Raw genomic sequence first — 22,250 nt, 5'->3', positions numbered from 1 at the left:
ATAAATCCAATAGGGTCAAGGATTATAGGCCTATTAGTCTTATCACTAGTGTTTATAAAACTTTAGCTAAGGTTCAAGCTGATTATTTGAAAAAAGACCTCCCGTCGACAATTTCTAAGATGCAAGGTGCTTTTAATGCTGGGAGACAGATTTTGGATCAGTCTTTGATAGCCAACGAAGCCACTCGAGGAGTACCGTGCTCTAAAGAAAGAGGGGCTGGTTTCATAATAGACTTTGAGAAGGCCTATGTTCATGTGGATTGGAATTTTCTGGATAATATTTTGGAAAAGAAAGGGTTTGGTTATGGAGAATGTGGATGACGGATGTGGGGCTGTACGAGGAATGTGAGTTACTCTTTCTTTATTAATGGTTGGCCAAGGGGGAAAGTTTGGGCCTCAAGATAGGGGGGATCTGTTATCCCCTTTCCTTTTCCTATTGCTGTTGGATTTTTTTTTCTTTTTTTGAAACGGAAACAAGACTATTTCATTTTATTGAATTAATGAATGAGTCTAATTCTCAAAGTACAATGAAACAATTAAAGATAAATAGAGAATACAATGGAAGTTTTGGAACAACACGAACAAAAAGCGAGATAAAAGAACGGAAACTTAACTAAAAACAAAAACCCAAAGAATAAAAGATTTCCAAACGAGTAGTGTTCTGGCAAAGTAAAAACTTGAGAATTGATAATCAGTAGGTGTGTTGGGGCTAATATTTTGGAACCCTTCAAGGTGGGAGAGTAAAAGGTGGCCTTATCTCCTCTTAAAGTTTGCTGATGATACTATATTTGTTTGCTTTGGAAACAAGGCTGTCTAAATCATATCTTGGGGTTCTTTGAAGCTATGTCTGGGCTTAAAGTCAATAGAAGTAAGTGTCAACCCTGCGGTATCAACTATGACAAGGATAAGATTAAGAGTTGAGTTGAGAGGATTGGTTGTTCCATTAGTGAATTCTCCTCTTCTTATCTTGGTCTACCTTTAGGTAGCAATCCCCAACCCTCATCTTTTTAGAATCCTGTGGTTGACAAAGTGAGAAAAGAACCGGCTTCATGAAAAAAATGTTACTTTTTCTCTCTGGTTAGATCCCTTGTTATGGTCTGCAAGGAGACATACTTTGATTCAATCGGTTATTAGTGACATCCCCATCTACTTCTCTCTATTTAGTACCCCTATTAAGGTTTGCAAGGAAATCGAAAAACTTATGTGTAACTTTCTTTGGGAAGGAGTGGATGAAGGAAAGGGGTCGCATTTGGTTAGGTGGGATGTTGTTGGGAGGTTGGTGAACCGGGGGGTTAGACATTGCTAGCCAAATGGCTCTGGGGTTTCCCTTTGAGCCTAATGCCCTTTGGCATAAGGTTGTCACTCACATGTATGGGTCTCACCCTTTCGAGTGGTTGTTAGGTGGGGTTAAAGGCACCTATTGGAATATGTGGAAGGATATTTCTTAATATTGTTTGTTGTTAACTATCATGAGTTGGTCTAGTCGTAAATAAGGGAATATCCCCTTGATAGAGGGCGAAGAGGTCATGAGTTCAATCCATGGTGGCCACCTACCTAGGATTTAATATCCTACGAGTTTCTTTAACATCCAAATGTTGTAGGGTCAGACGGGTTGTCCTGTGAGATCAGTCAAAGTGCATGTGAGCTGGCCTGGACACTCACAGATATTAAAAAGAATATATTGTTTGTTGTTTGTATGTGAGTTTGGTAGAACTAAGTTCTTCATTAGATGGAATGTCACCACCAACTATGTCAATTCCCCATGTCTAGCCTTGGACTTTGACCAAGATTGAGAACTCCAAAACTAAATGATGTAATTTAATTGACCAGAATGACTAATATTTTTCTTGTTGATTATAGCCTTGAAAAAGTGGTGGAAGTGGATTATAACTGGGTGGAATTTGATGATGTGCGTTACCATGTACAGGTAATTTTTCTTATTTTATTTTCATTATTTTGAAGCTTATTGAAATTTTTTTATAATGTCTATGATTGAGTTGAATTGTTTTTCAGGTCTCAATGAAGAACCCCCATCTCTTCCTTCTATCCGTATCATTGCCCATCCCTTCTGCAGATAATGTTTTTTGTGGCGGGCTTCCATCTGGAGCTATTGAAGCTATTAAAGCTGCATATGGCATACTTGTACAGATTCTTGATCCTCCAAGAGATGGTTTTAATCTCACATTAAAATTGAATCTTTCGAAACTTCCTCTTGATGAAGGTTCATTGAGTTTTCCTTTTAAGGTCATTATAAATTGTTATGGATATAAATATATAATTTTTTTTTTGAAAGGAAACAAAAATTTACATTGAAATAATGAAAAGAGGCTAATGCTCAAAATACAAGGAAACAAAAAATTCGAAAATAGATGAAGAACAACAAAAATGAGAGCAAATACATCCAGATGTCTATAATTAAGCGAAAGAGAAAGGCCCCCCAAAACTACAACTTGAATAGAGAAAATACAAAAATCTTAGAGGTAGAACATCAAGCTTCCCAGCTACCAACACTTTAAAACAAGAAGAACCACCAGCTTTGAAATTGTTACGGATATTGTACCTTGTATTTTGAGCATTAGTCTCTCTTCATCTATTCAATAAAAAGTTTCGTTTTTCTTTTCTAAAAGAAGTTGTTATGGATATTGCAGAAAAAAAGGCGTATTGTTTTATTTTTTCAAGATCTTTTATTGTTTTCTGTATCATCATTTACGCTTCCTAGCACCTGGGTGGGTTTCACTACTGCCTTTGCATAGAATATACTAGTTTGGGAAGTTAATGTTTAGAAATTTTCCTTGAGCTCAATTGAGAAAAATCATAGGTAGGTATATGTTAGAGTATTAGCAGAGACATATTAGTAGTGGAATCATGCTAATTACTTAGGGCGTTCTAGATATAAATATAGGGAGTTAGGGACATGATTAAACAAGACTGGAAAGTAATTTTGGAGAGTTGAAGCCTCTCAAGTGATTGGGTAGGATAGTCTAGACCTCATGAAGTGGTTAGAGTTGACTAATGCAAGCCCAAAACATCTTAAAATGGGATAGGGAAAAGAATCAAAGCCGCAAAAGAGCTAGGAAATACCCTCTTTGGAAAACCACATAGCATATTAAAGAATCAAAAGGCAAGACCCCAAATCGATTGGGACTTTAAGATTTCCTGACAGCCAAAACAAGGCAATCGCCATTAGACTGTTAAACTCAGAGATCGAGAAGGAATTTCCTGCATCTAGAGACCACAAATCTCACGATAGAAGTTGGCTGGAATTAGAGGAAAAGACATTGGTGTTACTACTGCATTAGACTATGTTTCAGATGACTCGGTTGGCTCCACTTTGAAATAAATTATTATAAGCTTTTGCAAATAAATTCTCTAATAATAGCTCTTATTGCTTTGGTACCTCTGTGATAAGTTTGTCTTCCTCAGTGAACACGAGCTGATGAAACCCAAAATTGGTCTGAAATTTTATTCAAAAAGTTATCTTCCAACAACTTTCAATAAGCTATTTATAACTTGTATCTGAATGGAAAGGTTATAATAGAAAACCTTCCTAAAATAAAAGACCTCAAGACACTAAACAAATATTAGTTTGTAACTATAACGATCTAAAAAGAAAGTAAAGAATTTCCCAAGACTTTAACACTATCCCAAGAATACAATTATCTATTCCAAGAATGTCAAGAATCACTCAAGACTAAAAAGATTATACAAGACTTGCATCAATTCCACCCGTACAAAAATTAACTCGTCTTCAAGGTTAAGTTGCTAAGGAAAAGGAACGAGGGGCATGAAACTCAGTAAGATCTGCAACGTTGAAAGTGGGATGGATGTTCAATCTTCAGGGATGCTCTACCCAATAAGCATTGAAGCCGATTTCTTGTAAGACGCGAATAGGATCAATCTTCTTTTGGTGTAAGTTTGTTGTGATGTCCAGTGGGTTAGCAAGACTTTCTTAAATACACCATTACTAAGTCACCAATAGAAAAGATTTACTCTAGATGGTGTTTATCAGTAGCTACTTTGTACATAGAATTGGCTTTTTCCAATTGAGCTCGAACATCATTATGTAGTTCAACGATTCTTTCTGCCATCTCCTTAGCTTGTTCACTAAAATCAATAGAACAAGGAAGATTATCAAGATCAACAATTGATGTAGGGAGATGAGTATAGACTATCTCGAATGGTGACCATGACTTCCTTGTTGATTTGTTCTTCATATGATTAAATGTGAACTCGGCCTGAGCTAGAGAAAGGTCCCATTGTTTGGGGCGATTTTCTCCCAAGTGTCGAATGAGGTTGCCCAATGTTCGATTTGTGACTTCAATTCGGCCATCTGTTAGTGGGTGCCTAGTAGTATTAAACTTGAGATTGGTCTCAAACTTCTTCCAAAATGTTTGCCAAAAGTAACTCAAAGATTTCACATCTCGATTTGAAACGTTGGATTTAGGAGTGCGATGTACTCGAACTATTTCTTTGAAAAATAAGTTGGCAATGTAGAGATGTTTTCTTACATGGAAGGAAGTGGGACATCTTACCAAAACAGTCCACAACTACAAGCATTGAATCTTATCCTCATCCTCTTTGAGTTTTAGGAAGGCCAAAGAAAAAGTCCATAGAGAGATCTTCCCAAATTGTGTGAGGAATAGGTAATGTTGTATACAAGCCTTTTGACGTAGACTACGAATCTTGGAGAATTCTTGAAGGAAAAGTATTATTCATTCATTGTCCAAACATGAGGGGGAAGACCTTCAACATTTATTCTTTGATTGCTGTTGTGCTAGTAACTGTTGGAGATCCCTTTTCGAGTGCTTCAACATTAGCTGAGTTTTTGGTAATGACTTTAGAGAGAACGTGTGGCAGATTCTAGTTGGGCCAAAATTCAAGCAAACTCTAAATCTTTTGTGGGATAATGCACTGAAAGTGGTACTTGCTTCCATGACAAGGAAACTCTTTGGTTTGTTTGTTTTGAGGCGGCTCAATGCCTCATTGTGGTGCTCTCTATCTAAGTCCTTTGCGGCATACTCCATACAAGATATTAGCCTGAATTGGAGTGCTTTCATCCTCTCGGGCAGCTAGGAGATTGAAGCCACTAGCATCTATTTCTTGGATCTTTTGCTTTACTTTATTAATATTAGATTTGTAGTGTTGGGAAGTTTTCTGTATTGATCTCTTTCTAAGGCTCTTGTAAGTTCTATTTTCCGATGTCAAGGTTGGTTGGGATGCTCCTTGAGCTTAGTGGATTTAGACTAGGTTTCTTTTTGGATATGATGAAGGCACTAAGGGGGTGTCAACCTAGTTGAGATGCCTGGATGTGCCTGCTGATGCTCAGCTATTCTTTCGTATCACATTGTACATTGAGCATTAGTTTCATTTCATTTTCTTAATGAAAGGGTTTGTTTCATGTTCCCAAAAAAAAAGAAAAAAGAGTGGGAAGACTCTCAGTTATAGAGTTTTAATACAAGTGGGGGTAAAAAGGGAATTAACCTAGACTATTATCCAATTACCCAATTAACTTCATTCTTGTTGCATCATTCTACCCCTTCAAAAAGAAAACTTGTCATCGAGTTTTAAAAAGAAAAAAATGAAACAATCAAGAAATAAAATAAACTTGTCCAACGGAGTATGGCCAAACCAACCTCCTACATCTTGAACAAAAATATTATGAAAAAAGCCCAAGACATATAATTTTCATCAAGTTCATCATGACTCCAAGCGTTGTAGTTGTAGGTGTTCGAGTACCCGTTGACCAAACTAGTATTTTTAAGCAAAGGAAAATCCTCCTTCCTTAGTGAATCGATAGCCTTCACCTATTGTACAGAAAGGATGTTCGTCCAATAGGAGTCATATCAACCTAAGTTTCTCTCAACTTCTTTCCATCCCCCATAGGCCTGGATAATAGCAAGGTGGTCAATTTTCATTCTATAATCCAGATCTTGGTGCCAAGGTTGATGATTCATGTTTTGATGTTGCCAATCTTGAAATTCTAGGATTGGTCATAATGTTAAAAATGTGGGTGATGATGGTGACCATGATTGTAAGTTGGATATGTTTCTTGAAATGAGAGGTATCTGTTTTAATGTTCTTGAAATTGATTTCCCATTTCTTCATTGTTTCTGACTACATTAAAATGTTGAGGTTCAGGATGCCTTTGTTGCCGAGGTTGTTTTCACCCATTTTGATGTTTTTGCAGCTTGGTCACTCGATCATGGACTCGATGTTGGTTGCCTTGATGTTCTTGAAGAACAATAGTTTGTTCTTGGTTGGGCTGAATGCCCGCTTGATCTTGAAATGGTTCTTGAACCCATTCTTTGACATTCTTGAATCGGTGTTGTTGTTCATGATTTTCATATGGAAACCGAGAAAACATTGCCAACCAACTTCTTCTTCCTCTAACGTTTCAGAATCAAAACCAACCACATTTTGTGGTATTTGTTTGTTGCTCGGGAAGGAATAGTAGGTTCTACCTTGTCCATGAAATTGTAAGGACCGTTTTCCTTGATTTCTTTGGTCATTTTGAAAAAAGTCCTAGTTTTTCTCCAAACATTTTTACCAATTTTTTTCTTGGTGTCTCAGATCTTGAGCTTGTTGATCTTTGGTTTCCTGATAATCTTGATTTTCCGCCCTCTCTTCTTGATCTTTACCTTTGTTTTTAGACATTCTGCCAAATTTTTTAGTTAATTTCTCCAAAGCCTGATAAATAACTACGATAGACTGCTCAATTACTGACAAACTTTTAGTGACTGACCGTGGGGAGGAGGAAGATGCGTCCACACCAGTTGGAGGAGAGGGGTTCTTGACAACCATCAAACCCTTTCACGAAGGGGCTCTGATACCAATTTGATGTAGAGTATGAATCTTGAAGAATTCTTGAACGAAAAATATTATTCATTCATTGTCCATATATGAGGGAGAATACTCCTATTTATAGAGAGTTTTAATATAAGTGGGGGTAAAAAGGGAATTAACCTAGACTATTACCCCATTACATAATTAACTCCATTCTTCTTACATCACCTGTGTTTTGAGATGATCCTTTGATGTCTAACAAACATAGCATACCTTTGATGTGCTCTCTAGTTTTGCTTTTCTTTTTGGAGATGGTTTGTTAGATTTTAAGAGTTTGCTTTTTGATGTCCTCCCTTTTGTAATTTCAATAGTTTTTTTTTCTTCTCCTTTGTTTTTCCGCATTTTCTCTATCCTCTTGAAGATTATTGTATATTTGAGCATTAGTCTCTTTTCATTTTATCGATGAAAAGTTACGTTTCCTTTTAAAAAAAGAACATCGCTTTACAAAGTTAGTTACATCACGACATAGTTTAAGCTAGTAAAAATGCTTAGAAAGTAAATCAAGAGTAATATCTTGACCAAAATGTCCTCCTAGTCTGCTAGAGTGAATTTCTTTCCATAGTGCTTCCCGAAGAGAACCAAAAGGTATGCATAATTGGTTTCCCTTGAAAAGGTACCCATCTACTAATTGAAAGCCACTCAAATGAATGTGAACGAGGCAATTCCAAATATTGGCAAAATCGGGATCAGTAAAATAATTATTAGGAAATTGTTCGAAAGCAATAACCTCCACTTTAATAATGGAAAGTGGTTGGTTTTCACAACTGAGTGCATCAACAGCTTTGTTGACTAAATTTGTGCTTGATAACGAAGTCAAAACGTTGGATGAAAGTTGTCCAATGGGCATGCATGCGACTGGTGTGCTTTTAAGTTTTATGTATGCAGAAACTTCAAAGAAAAATGGTTAGTACATAGGATAAATTCCTTGCCAATCAAATAACGTTCTCATATTTTAAGAAGTGAATAGGATAAATTCCTTACCAATCAAATAATGTTCTCATATTTTAAGAACTCTAACAAGTGAGTAAAGTTCTTGCACATAGGTACTTCATTTTGCCCTTGAATCACTTAACTTCTCACTAAAGTATTTAGTTGGGCGATCATTTTGAGATAATACAGGGATCAAATCCCAGCATTTTGAGGAATCATGGCATTCATTCATGTGCTTCAAAAAGAGAATGCCTTCCCTCGCCTCCCCATCACCGGATTCTCACCGGTGACGATGACACCTTCACCACAACCCCATCCTCTTCTCCCGCTGCTCTACCAATATGCCTCCGACCAAACCAGCCTCCATCTCCATAGACCGAAAGATCTTCTCCATTGAATCCGATGGCCGCTACCGCGTCTCCCCATCCGTCTGACTGAAACCACAAAAGACCGAGCTTATTTTCTTGCCCCGCACTGGCAGACCCTCTCTTAAATCAGATCGACCTTTTCCTCTTTACTGAATGCTCCGCTAAACCTAAAGTTCTTTACGGAGTTTCAATTGGATGATCAGACATTGTGCATTGAGAAATCAAACAACCGACAAGGGGTATTGGCCGAAGTTGCTAAGCTTGATAACAATGGAGGTATAAATAAGATTCTGGTCTTTATTGGTGAAGGAAGAAAGGGATGGAGAGCTTTTTATTCCTTGATTTGCTCTTTCCTAGACAGAAAGGAGGGTCCCCCACTACCACTACCACCTCCTTTAGTTACGCCGTCCAAACCCTCAAAGGAAGCTTATCCTTTAACCTTTAAAGAGGCATTAAAGACAAAACCTACTTTATTTCAATCCAATGAGGCTGGTACTGCTGTCAATCCCTCTTTGGCCTCATCTCACGCCACTATTCACTTCAGCACGGCAGTTATTGTCACAAGGCAATGCTTTCACGATGATTGGTATAGCATTTTGCGGGCCTCTCAGATCCATGTTTGTGACAGATGTGCATTAAATCCGATTGAAGTCGACCGAGTTCTCCTTAGCTGCGAGGATGAAGAACAAGAAAAAGTCCTGAGGTCGATCAAGGATTGGTACAAGGTTGGTCCGTTTTCCCTCAAATTCTCCCCTTGGAATAATAGCTCGGAAAAGCCAGCCCGATGGTCCCCTGCTACAGCGGCTGGATCAGAATCAGAAACTTACCTTTGGACCGTTGGGATGCCCGTACTTTACAGTTCATTGGGGACATTTGTGGTGGTTTTATGGAAATTGCTAAGAAAACTCTTTCCCGTTTGGACCTTTTAGAAGCATCGATGAGAGTTAAGGACAACTCCACTGGTTTCATTCCGGCCTCCGTCAGTATACCGTCCTCATCAGCGTCCCCTATTTTGGTACAAATTGACTCGTTTTTTTAACAACAATCACTTTTCTATGTTTTGTGGCCGGAATCCATGGCTCCCAGCCCTCAGACGGTCGTCCCCCCTCTATAGACGTGGCTTCCGAGGTGCGTGACGACGAGCACAAGGGTCTCCTAGGACTGTACCCGATGTCAGCGTCTGCCCTCCCAATGCAGGTACCAGCTTCTGACCCCATACATCCCTTTCTGATCAATCCCAGAGTCAACAACCTTTACCAAACTGTCTTCCTTCCTTGGTCAATTTGACTTCCGCCTCATACAAGTACCCTCTTGTAACCAGCCCGTCCGTTTCATCCATAAAGCCCAATCCTAAACCTTTTACCTCGCTCGAGCTCATCAACCAGCCCGCTCCTTCTGGGCCTCCCATTTCTTCCCCCATCCAAACCCAACTTTTGTCTTCCCCTACCCAGTCCTCCTATCCTCAGATTAACCCCCTTCCAACCCAGCCCTCGCAAAGCCCCCCAACCATTCTGGCCTCCCCTCACAAATTGCCCATCACTTTACATAACAAGAAGTCCTTCTTTGTTCCTGGCACTAAACACAGACCTTCGACCTCCTGCCTTTATATCTCCGACCATGACGACTTAGACCATAGACCTCTCCCCCTATCCTCAGCTCCTCCATCTGCATCCTCCCATCATTCCCCCCCTGCAGCTTAGCCCTTCAAGGCTCGATAGTGGGAACCTCCCTCCTAGCTGAGAGTGACTTAGAGCCAGAAAACACTGTGGTCATTAGTCCATTAGACCCTATTATCCATCTTCGGCTTGCAGTTCCCTGGCTGCTGGAACACAATTTGTGCATTACAGCTCTTCCATCCACCTCAAGAAAGTCTAAGCGCTCTCACAAGCATAGCAAAGGTATTAATGAATGGCTTTACTCATCTATCAATTATGACAAGGACCAAGGCCTACCCTTGTGGGACGAACACCCCTATATGATCATTTTATCCTGGAACATTCAAGGTATCAAGGCTTGGGAGAAGCGTGTGGTTGTGAAAAATTTCATCTTAAAACACAATTCGACTATGGTCATTCTTCAGGAAACCAAGCTGGAAGTTGTGGACCGTTTTACCATTAAGTCTCTTTGGGGTTCTAGACATATCAGTTGGTCTGTGTTGGAGGCCTNATTAAGTCTCTTTGGGGTTCTAGACATATCAGTTGGTCTGTGTTGGAGGCCTCGGGTTCTTCAGGGGGTATCATTCTCATGTGGAATGATCCATCTATCGTGGCTGGTGAGGTCTTTAAAGGTCTCTACTCTCTCACAACTCAGTTTTTTTTGGCTGACAGTTTCTCCTTTTGGCTATCTGGTATATATGGCCCTTCTCGGGCAAAAGACAAGCCTCTCTTTTGGCAGGAGCTGTCTGATCTTCAATGGCTGTGCACGCAAAATTGGATTTTGGGGGGAGACTTCAATGTTTCTAGATGAACCCATGAGAGAATCCAGCGGTAAGCCACTCTTGGCTAGCATGAAATCCTTCAACTCCTTCATTGTTGGGGCTGATCTTATAGATATTCCTCTACAAAATGGCTTCTACACCTGTCAGGTCATAGACACTACCCGGTTTTCACACTCATTGACCGCTTTTTTATCACGGATACCGTCCAACAAAAATTTGCATACACTACCTCCAAGAGATTGGAGAGACCAACTTTCGACCACTTCCCTATCCTACTATCCATTGGTGTTGACAAATGGGGCTCTACCCCTTTCTGCTTTGAAAATATGTGGCTGCATCATAAAGATTTTGGAGACCTTGTTGATCATTGGTGGAGGAATACTCCTTTGATCGGGCACCCGGGGCACGGTTTTGTTAAAAAGTTGAAGGGTCTAAAAGAGGTCCTAAAAGCCTGGAACAGAGATATCTTTGGCTGCATGCACACCCAAAAGAATCAGATTATTGGGAAAATCTCGTTACTTGACGGTATGGAGGAGTCATCGGGCTATTCGCCTATCTTGAGAGCTCAAAAGAAGAGCCTAAAGGCTTAGCTTATCTCAGTGGTGGCTAAAGAGGAAGGCAAAGATGCAAGCTCACTTGGCTTAGTGAAGGTGACTAAAACACCAGGTTTTTCCATTGTATTGTTGCCACTAGGAAAAGACTAAATACTGTCCTTGTAATCATTTCCTCTGTCGGTAGTAGTCTTCTCTTAGAAACTGAAATTGTCGAGGAATTCCTGAGTTTTTTCACAAGTCTGTACACAAAGAAGAATTTCTTTGGGATCTAGGCAGACGTGTCCTCTTATTATAGAGAACAATGGTTTATTTAGGCCATCATTTTCTATTTTCTTTGAAACGGAAAAGTTTCTTCATTGATATAGCGAGTGAGACTAATGCTCAAAATACATGGACAATTAAAGGAAAACAAAAGGCCTTAGATAAGAGGACCCCAACACACATACTCGAGGAAATTGAAAAACTGGAAAGCTTGGTAGAAGAAGATGAACTTCACAATGCAGATTCGAATTTGAGACTGTCTTTGAAGGCTGAATTACTGGAAATTTTAAAAGTGGATGAAAGGAACTTGATACAAAAAAGTAAACTCAATTGGCTGAAACTTGGGGATGAAAATGCCAGCTTTTTTCATCGATTTCTAGCGGAAAAAAAAAGAAAGAATCTGGTTTTTGAGCTAACCAATGATCAAGGCACTTCAACTACCTCCTTCGTGCCGTCAGGTAGATTTTGGACCCAATTCTTGTTGCAAATGAAGCGGTTGAAGATTATAGATCCAAAGGGAAAAAGAGTGGATTCTTAAATTAGACATGGAAAAGGCGTTCGACTGAGTGGATTGGACTTTCCTTGAAAAGGTCTCGATTGGTAAAAACTTTGATCCAAAATGGATATCATGGATGATGGGGTGTGTCACTCATCCAAAATCATCTATCTTCATTAATTGAAGACCTTGAGGCCGGACATTAGCTACAAGAGGCATTCGACAAGGGGATCCTTTATCATTGTTTCTTTTCCTTCTTGTAAGTGAAGTACTGAGCTTTTGGGAGGGGCACAAAGGAGGGAAAATAAATCATTTGATCAAATGGGAGGTAGTTGCTTGGAATCAAAAGGATGGAGGTTTGAGACTTGGCAGTTTAAAGGTGAAAATTTTGTCATTATTAGCCAAATGGTGGTGGAGATACTTTAATGAAGAAAATTCACTTTGGCATCAAGTCATTAGAAACATTCATGGAAAAGACTTGTTTAATTGGCACACATCCGGGAAGTCAACCTAAGCCTTAGAAGTCCTTGGATCAATATATCAAGAACCTGGGTAAAAGTAGAAGCCTTAGCAACATACAAGATTGGCAACGGCAGTAGAATCAGATTTTGGTTGGACTCTTGGGTCGACAAACTGCCATTGAATGTGCTATTCCCTAAAATATTCAAGGTTGCCCTTAAGCTGCAAGGGTCTGTGGCAGATCATTGGGACAACATCCATCTTTCATGGTCTGTTTTCTTCCGAAGACTCCTAAAGGATGATGAGTTAGTTGAATTTCAGAATCTTAATGGGATGATATCAGGGAAAATTTGGATAGCCCAGACAAGCGCTATTGGTTACTAGAAACCGGGGGAGCCTTGTTGGTTAAATCTTAAATCATTGGTTAATCACCTCAAAATCTCACTCCATTAGAAAGAGGCTTGGAAAAGGCAATTTGGAAGACCAAGAGCCCACGCCAAGTTAACATAACAATTTGGATAATGATTGTTGGTGCTTTGAATTGCTCGGAGGTACTACAAAGGAAGCTCCCAAAAAAAAAAGCTTGTCTTCTACAATCTTTCATCTCTGTTCTTTGAGTGTTCATATGCTGTCAATTGTTGGCAGAATTTATTAAAGACCTTTGGCAATTCCTTTGGAGATAATATTGTGCAGATTCTGGTGGGTCCTTTGCTGAGGTCAGGTTCCAAAATGCTCTGGAACAATGCCGTCAAAGCACTGTTAACGGATATGTGGTTCGAAGGAAATCAACGAGTTTTCCAGGGTAAAGCAACGCATTGACAGGATCGCTTCGAGGCTGCAAGGCTTAATACCTCCTCATGGTGTTCCCTCTCCAAATACTTTGAAGATTACTCAGGGCAAGACATAAACCTAAATTGGAGCTCCTTTTTTATGCAAGATTGTTAATTTTAGTATTTTAATTAGCTTTCATGTGATGTACCGGTTTAGATGTTGGTAGGCTTACATTCGTTGTATTTTGTGAGGCTTTCTTGGCTGCTTTGCCAGTTTCTTGTTGTTTGTAGACTAGGTCATTGGACATTTTGTTATTTGGTTTCACTACTTGGAAATGATGCGGGTATTATGGGGTTTTAACCTATTTGAGATACCCGAGTGCACCTTCTGATCCTCTATTTTGTACTATCTTTTCATTATATAAATGAAAAGTTCTGGTTTTGTTTAAAAAACAAAATAAGAGGACCAAACAAAAAGAAAAAAAAAACTGTTATAACTCTATTGTTAAGGTTTTCCATTCTTGTAAATATTTTGTGATATTTTACTTTTCTATGCTTTGTACACTTGTATATATTCATATCTTTGGTGAATGAATAAAGTATTCTGATTCTCTCTCAAACCTAAGAGTTTTACATGGTATCAGAGCTCTCTAAACAAACTTAGAGTTTTGTGAACCTTAGGGTTTGAGAATTTAGAACGCATTTGTGATACGTTTAGAGTTTTGTGGAGAGGCGAGTTTAAACTTTTGCTCACAGTCGCCATCTTTGGTTCGTTCGTCGTCGGAAAAAAAAAGCTAGTTTTTCGACACCGCCCAGTTCGTCGAGGAGCTCAGCTGCCGATCTACAAAACCCTAAAGTCAGGATTCCATCTGACCAGCGTGTGGGGCTCACGCGCCGCTTGTTCCATTCCGCCGTCGGTCCCCGCACCGGCACGTGTAGGCACGTGCACCATTTATTTTGGTTCGTCTTTTGTGGGTTTCCTCAGTGTTGTTGACTCTTCTTGGTGGTGTGTTTGTTTGGGATATATAGATATACTCACGGCTTGTAAAGATATCTCTCTGGTAAATTAGGGTTTGATTCTCTGCTGTCCGGTGTCTATTTTTTGAGGTAATGTTTGATAAGAAACCAGTAGTCATGTCTAAGATTGTTCCTATGGTGTCAAAAGTAACTGAACACAAGTTGAATGGATCCAACTACTATTCATGGAGACCGAATGTTCGTCACTTTATTAGGAGCATGGAGATGGATGATCACATCACAGAAGAGCCACCAATTGATGCTAATAAAAAGATTTGGTGGTAGGACGATTCAAGAATGCTTCTACAAATCAAGAATTCTATTGACCATGAAATCGTTGAACTAGTAAACATTGCGAATCAGTCAAGGAACTATTGGAATATTTGGATTTCATTTATTCAGGGAAAGAGAATATTAATAAAGTGTTTGATGTTTGTAAGACTTTATTTCAACCTGATCAAGGAGAAAAATCTCTTACAAGCTACTTTATGGAGGTTAAAAATACATGTGTGGAATTCAATACCTTGATGGCAATCAGCACGGATCCAAAAGTTCTAATAGCTTAACGTGAAAAGTATTTATCATGAGCTTTTTAGCAGGTCTTGCACCTAAATATGAGATGGCCAAAGATCAAGTGTTGTCAAGCTTAAATATCTCATCGTTGGAAGAAGCTTACACTCGAATACTTCATATCGAGAAGATACAAGCAGTTACATCATCTGATTCTAGTAGTGCTTTGATTGGGCACACAAATGATTTTAGAGGTAATAAGGGGATTGAATCAAATAGCTCCAAAGGTCATCTCAATAACCAAAGATCAAATCTAGGAGGTGTTTGCTATTATTGTCATAAACCTGGCCATACGAAGCATGAATGCAGAAGATTGATAAATAAGGGTCAGAGGATGCCATCACCCTCTGCACATGTCGCCTCTACTCCTGATAATCTTGACAAGTCAATTATGATTTCTGCAGAGGAGTTTGCTAAATTTCAGCAGTATTAAGAGTCATTGAGGGCATCATCTTCTACTCCCATTACGGCCATCGCAGAGACAAGTAACATTTCTAAATGCCTTCTTTCCTCCACGTCAAAATGGGTCATTGACTCTGGCACTACAGACCATATGACAGGTAATCCCAGTTTATTCTTTAACCTTTGTACATCTACCTAATGTCACTATAGCTGATGGAACCTCCACTCCTGTTTTAGGATTAGGAATTGTCCATTTTACTGAATCAATTTCTTTGTCATCAGTTTTAAATTTACCACATTTCTCGTTTAATTTGATTTCGGTCAGTAAACTCACTCGTGATCTTCATTGTTGTCTCCTTTTTTTTCCTGGTTATTGCTTATTTCAGGATCTTATGACGAAACAAACTATTGGTAAAGGGCGTGAATTTGGAGGTCTTTACATCTTTGAACCACAAACACCTACGGCCATCACATGCTCAAGCGTGTCGTCTCCCTTTGAAGAGCATTATCGTTTGGGTCATCCGTCTATCCCTGTGTTGAAGAGTCTTCGTCTACAACTTCAACATTTGTCTTCTTTAGATTGTGAGTCATGTCAGTTTGCTAAATTTCATCGTCTGAGTTTGTATCCTCGAGTCAATAAACGAGCTAATGCTCCTTTTGAATTAGTTAATTATGATGTTTGGGGTCCATGTCCTGTTGAGTCCAAAGGAGGGTTTAGGTATTTTGTTACATTTGTCGATGACTATTCTCGTGTTACGTGGTTATATTTAATGAAAAGTCGTTCTGAGTTACTTTCTCATTTTCGTAACTTCCATGCTGAAATTCAAACTCAGTTTAGTGGTGCTCTTCAAATCCTACGGAGTGATAATACTAAGGAATATTTCTCTAATACACTCAAGTCTTATTTAAATGTCCATGACATTGTTCATCAATCTTCTTGTGTCGATACTCCATCTCAAAATGGGGTTGTAGAATGAAAGAATCATCATCTCCTTAAGATAGCCAGAGCTTTGATGTTTCAGATGCATGTTCCAAAATCCTTTTGGGCTGATGCTGTTTCCACAACTTATTTCTTAATAAATCGCATGCACTCTTCCATTCTTAAGGGTGTGATACCTTTTCGTACTTTATGCCCCAAGCAACATTTGTTTCCCATTCCACCTAAAATATTTGGTTGTACCTACTTTGTTCGGGATGTTCGGCCTCAGCATACCAAGTTGGATCCAAAGTCCTTAAAATGTATTTTCCTTGGTTATTCCCGTGTTCAAAAGGGGTATCGACGTTATTGTCCTAGTCTAAATAAATATTTCATCTCTCCTGATATCACGTTTTTTGAACATACCCCATTTTTTTCATCACCATCTTTATCTTCGAATAAGAGTCAGGGGGAGCATAAGGAATTAGAGGATGATTTCCTTGTCTACACAATTATTTCTCCTTCCGATCCTCTTCCTGATTCATCTCTACCTGTGGCTACCTCTACTCTTTCACCCATCGTTAAGGTCTATACTCGATGACAACCTCCTTCAGTTCCATGCCCTGTACCAATCTTCTTCGTCATTGGATCCAGAAATGAGTGATGATCTTACTATTGCTTTTCGTAAAGGTAAACGTACATATGCTCATCCTATTTCCTCTTTTGTTTCATATAACCATTCATCGCCTTCCACATGTTCATTCATTGCATCCTTAGAGTCTGTATCCATCCCTAAAACTGTTTATGAGGCTTTGTCTCATCTTGGTTGGTGTGCCGCAATGGAGGAGATGACTACCTTAGATGATAATTGTACTTGGGATTTAGTTTCTCTCTCTGCAGGAAAGAAGGCTATTGGTTACAAATGGGTGTTTGCAGTTAAAGTCATTCCTGATGGTTCTATTGCTCGGTTAAAAGTGCGCCTTGTAGCGAAAGGCTACGCACAAACTTATGGCGTCGACTATGCTGATATTTTTTCTCCTGTAGCAAAAATGGCATCTGTGAGGTTTATTTCATTAGCTTCAATCAATCATTGGCCTTTACATCAACTTGATATTAAAAATGCATTTCTTCATGGTGATCTTCAAGAATAGGTGTATATGGAGCAACCATCAGGGTTTGTTGCTCAGGGGGAGAATGGAATGGTGTATTGCCTTCGTAAATCCTTGTATGGATTAAAGCAGCGCCCACAAGCTTGGTTTGGTAAATTTAATCAGGTGATTGAAAGCTTTGGAATGCGGAAGAGCACGTCAGATCATTCGGTCTTTTTTAAGAGATCTGAGGGTGGTGTCATCTTGTTAGTCGTATATGTGGATGATATTGTGATTACTGGTGATGATGCTTTAGGTTTCCAGTCTCTAAAGACCTTTCTTCATAGTTAACTCCATACTAATATTGAATGTTTCTCAGATGCCGATTGGGCGGGATCTAAAGAAGACAGAAGATCAACCTTAGGGTATTGTGTTTTTGTTGGTGGTAATTTGATTTCTTGGAAGAGTAAGAAGCAAAATGTGGTGTCACGTTCAAGTGCGGAATCAGAATATAGAGCAATGGCACAGATGTGTGAATTGATTTGGATATATCAACTTCTTGTTGAGTTGGGATTTGAAATCACCACACCGACAAAGTTGTGGTGTGATAATCAAGCAACACTTCATATTGCGTCTAATCCAGTATTTCATGAAAGGACTAAACATATTGAAGTTGATTGCCATTTTGACGTGGAAAAATTCAACAAGGGTGGGTATCTACAGGATATGTGAAGACTGGAGAACAATTAGGAGATATCTTCACGAAAGCATTGGATGGAAGACGTATAGATTATCTATGTAACAAGTTGGGCATGATTAACATATATGCTCCAACTTGAGGGGGAGTGTTATAGTTCTATTGTTAGGGTTTTCTATTATTATAAATATCTTGTTATATTTTCCTTTTCTATGCTTTGTACACTTGTGTATATTCATATCTTTGGTGAATGAATAGACTATTCTGATTCTCTCTCAAACCTAAGAGTTTTACATAAACCATACAACTCAATTCTAACAAAGAAACAAAGAAGTAACCATAGGCTGGAAATAACAAAGAAAGATCTCCAAATATTACATAGGCCTTGAATGGAAAAACGTCAAAACGCTGGTAAAGAGTGCACCAAATAGAAGCAATCATCCTGACAAACTTGAGAAAAACCAACCAAGCAAAAATTAACAAGAAGCAAGGCTTTCAAACCAAAATCAGCGAGCAAGGCTTTGATCGCGAAAGCCCAAAACAACTGAGGGAAAGACTTCTGAGCTGGATCAAATAGGAAGCTATGAACCATGCCTTGGAAATCAAATTCTGAAATACAATCCCTTCCTCCACTAAAGAAATTGTAGCATCTCTTTCCTTAATAAACAACTGACGACCCCTCTTCAAATTGAACTAACAACAAAACCGAGCAATCAACCCAATTTTAGACCTAAAACTTCAGCCTTATAGAAGCACCCATAAACCTTGAAACACATGAAGAACTTGGCATCAACCCAACTGTAAACCACAAGCTTCAACAATAGAGACAAGATGGGAAGGAATTTTGGAAGCTTGCAGAAGAGCAAAACAGTAAGCTCTAGCCTCCTCTAACCTTGAAACATCTTTTCTTGAAACCAAGCGTTGAAATCATGCCCAAAGTCAAAAAAAAAAAAAAAAAAAAAAAAATCATGTCCAAAGTCATTGACAAACTCTGACTCTTCTTGAACAACCTTGGCCCTAAAACAATATGAATCTTCACTACTAATACTCACTGGAGAATCTTCATCTAAATCTAAATTGCCTTCTTTTTTGAGTAATTGTAGAGCTGCTCGGAATACTTTTAATAAACTGGATCTCCGAATCTGCAAATTTGAGCACAGATTGTTGAAATTTTTGACCTTTTAGAAGCTAACGCTGGAACTTGGGCACATACACAACAAACCTCTAATAAATCTGGATTGACAATTTCAGCTACTGATTTAAAAACAGAGCTCTTCTTTCTTGAAAAATGTTTAGGAAAAGGCTTCAATAATCTTGAGTACTTTTTGGAAGCAGGGCGGCTTAGATAGGCTTGGGGAGATGGAAAGACCCCCATTCTAATTAAAGAGCCGTCATCGGTGATTGAATGCAAACCGTCATCTTTCTCTATCCTCAAAGGACTTTTTGCTTCACAAACTGGATTCTTGTTTCCACTGTCCTTTGTATGAGAATCAATACTTGCCTGAGGAATAGCAAAAGAGTTACAATGTCCAAGTTATTTTTTAAAACAACTTGAGGAATATCAAGATATTTCTCAAAGACCTTTGAGCGAGAATTGTCGAAAAAGGGTTTGTTTGCCTTAGGGATTTATTTGTAATTTACTTATGGGCCTAGGGCTTCCTATCTGTCTATTTATTTGAGCAGTCTTTCTGTATTTCAGTGTAACTTAATAATAAGATTCAATCGTGGTTTTTTCTCCCTGGCCTAAGGTTTTCCACGTAAATCAGTCTTGTGTTTCTCTTCTTCTATTTTTATTTTTATCATGGTATTAAAGCACGGGGACGAAACCCTAGCCACATTGATGAGTCTCCTTCGACGACAAATTTTGAGATGGCTGACACGATTAAGGAAGCTATCCAACAATACCTAGAGACTGCCTTACCTCGCCTCCTCCAACAAATGAGTGCCGGTGGACAGATTGGGGTCTCGCCCAGATGTGAGCGATGCCCAGCCACCCTTCAACCGTAGACCAAGCCGACATCTCAAGTGTAGATAGTGGTCGGCCCCCTAGAGATGCAGATCCAGCCTTGTTCGGTGTTTGGCCAGGTCGAGTCGTAGCCTAGACGGTGTTCAGCGACTATTCAGATCCGTTGACGATGATCAAACCTACCGATCGGCCGGGAACCTTCGCGCACAACAGGCCGGTCGATCTCCCAGAAGTTTTCGCACAACCTAGACGAGAGCTCCCAGCCGCCGTGACTTCGGATGAACTTCTAGCCGCGACTTCGAACCCTAGGGCAGTCGACCACACCGGGTTGACGGCGTTTTCTGACCAGCAACCTCCAGGGGTAGGACGGCGGTCCTTTCTGACTGCAGTGACGCCGGTCTGGTTGTTTTTCCGGCGAACTCTCCGGCCGGTCTGATCGGGGCATGTTCTGATGAGATTAAAAGCAGGTTTGTTTTCCTCCAGCAACAGCTCTAGATGTGTATAAGAGACAGGTTCTAGTAGCATGGAACCTCAAATTGGCAGACCGTTACTTTATACGGCGACTGCCAAAGAGATCTGGGATGCAGTACAGCAGTTGTATTCGCAGAAGCAGAATGCATCCCGCCTATATACCATACGCAAACAAATTCATGAATGTAAGCAAGGAGTTATGGACGTCACGTCATACTTCAACAAATTGTCCTTGTTATGACAAGAAATGGACTTATGCCGTGAGATTGTTTGGAGATGTACATATGATGGAACGCAGTATTCCAAACTTAAGAAAGCTGATCGAGTGTACGATTTTCTGGCGGGGTTAAATCCAAAATATGACGGTGTTCGCAGCAGGATTTTGGGTCAATGCCCTACACCATCACTGAGGGAGGTGTACTCTGAAATACGCCTCGAAGAAGACAGGTCTAAGGCCATGAATATTTCAGTTGTTATGTCTACTGAGGCTGCAGCTTTTGCCACCAAGTCATCTGGATCAGATAGTGACAAGAAACCTCCACCTATCTGTCAGCACTGCAAAAAACCATGGCACACGAAAGACTAGTGTTGGAAGCTTCATGGGAAACCTCAAAATTACAAACGACGCCAGTCACAGGACAAGACTGGTTCTGGACGTGCTCTGGCCAGTGACTCGGCAAATGATAAGACTTTGACTCCGCCTCAAGTTGACAGTCAGAGTAACTCAAGTGCTGTTGGGGTCAGTGCAATTGCACACTCAGGTACGACTCAGTCTTTTGGCTTTATTAGCATTAATGGTAAACATCCTTGGATTGTGGATTCTGGAGCAATAGACCATCTGACCGGGTCTTCTGATCATTTTATCGCATATCACTCGAGTGCCGGCAATGAAAAAATTAGAATCGCCGATGGCTCCTTTGCCCCTGTCGCAGGGAAAGGACATCTGTCTCCGTTTAATGGTTTGATATTGCGTGATGTGCTGCATGTTCCTAAAATTTCGTATAACTTACTATCTGTTAGTAAAATTACAAGGGACTTGAACTGTCAGACTGTTTTCTCACCCGACATTGTTTTATTTCAGAATTTGGGCTCGGGGACGACGATTGGCACTGTCCGGCACGATAAGGGGCTCTATTTCCTGACTGATGAAACTTCCTTTAAGGATGGTTATAGGACTAGTTTTGTTTCTTTGAATTTCTCTGTTGTTGAAACTGATTTTATGTTATGGCATTACCGTCTGGGACATCCCAGTTTTCAATATATGAAGTACCTTTTTCCGCATTTATTTCATAATATTAATGTCATCCTTACAGTGTGATGTGTGTATCTGGGCTAAACAGAGTCGTGTTTCGTTTCACTCTCAACCTTACAAGCCGTCCAAACCATTCAGTCTTATCCATAGTGATGTCTGGGGTCCCTCACCTACCACTACCTCTACAGGCAAACGGTGGTTCGTCACCTTTATTGACGATCACACCAGATTGACCTGGGTCTTCCTTTTGACCGATAAGTCTGAGGTGTCCTCCGTTTTCCAACAATTTTATGTGACCGTCGAAACCCAGCTCAACACAAAAATTCTCTGTCACTCCGTTTTCCAACAATTTTATGTGACCGTCGAAACCCAGTTCCAAGATTAATTGTTTTTTATCATGATGTCAAGTTTGGCACAAGGTGCACAACAAAGTCATCCACAAACGTTCAATAAAATTCAGTTTCCGTTTAAAAAAAAAAAAAAATCATCCACAAAGAGATGGGCAAACCGAAGTGACAGAGAACTCTTGGGAATCTCATTTGGTGCCTTTGTGGAGACAACCAAAGCAAAGGGATCTCAACCTTGCTCAAGTAGAATTTGCCTACAATCACTTGAGTAACCGCTCAATAGGGAAGTCTCCATTTGAGATTGTTTATACTCATCTCCTTAGACTTACAGTGGACTTAGCTAACCTTCCATCTTTTGTTGATATTAGTATTTATGGCTGATGCTGACTCTCATCAACGGTTTAAAG

At 39.7% G+C, this 22,250-nt stretch overlaps 1 protein-coding gene across 4 annotated transcripts in view; it reads left to right on the top strand.

Moving 5' to 3' along the window:
- The window catches only part of LOC120069763 (actin-related protein 2/3 complex subunit 2A), a 28,420-nt gene that overhangs the window by 1,149 nt on the left and 5,021 nt on the right, over positions 1-22,250 (top strand). For all 4 annotated transcript variants that reach the window (XR_005479672.1, XM_039021559.1, XM_039021560.1 and 1 more), the window contains exons 2-3: positions 1,860-1,926; positions 2,013-2,220. Coding sequence is in view for 3 of the 4 variants with exons in the window: in XM_039021559.1 (XP_038877487.1) it covers positions 1,860-1,926; positions 2,013-2,220 (275 nt within the window). In the remaining variant the exon portion in view is untranslated. The remainder of the gene's footprint in view (positions 1-1,859; positions 1,927-2,012; positions 2,221-22,250) is intronic.

Source organism: Benincasa hispida, unplaced genomic scaffold (assembly GCF_009727055.1).
Source record: "Benincasa hispida cultivar B227 unplaced genomic scaffold, ASM972705v1 Contig587, whole genome shotgun sequence".
In the NCBI taxonomy this organism is placed as follows: domain Eukaryota; kingdom Viridiplantae; phylum Streptophyta; class Magnoliopsida; order Cucurbitales; family Cucurbitaceae; genus Benincasa; species Benincasa hispida.
This window is presented reverse-complemented; position numbering and strand designations above follow the sequence as displayed.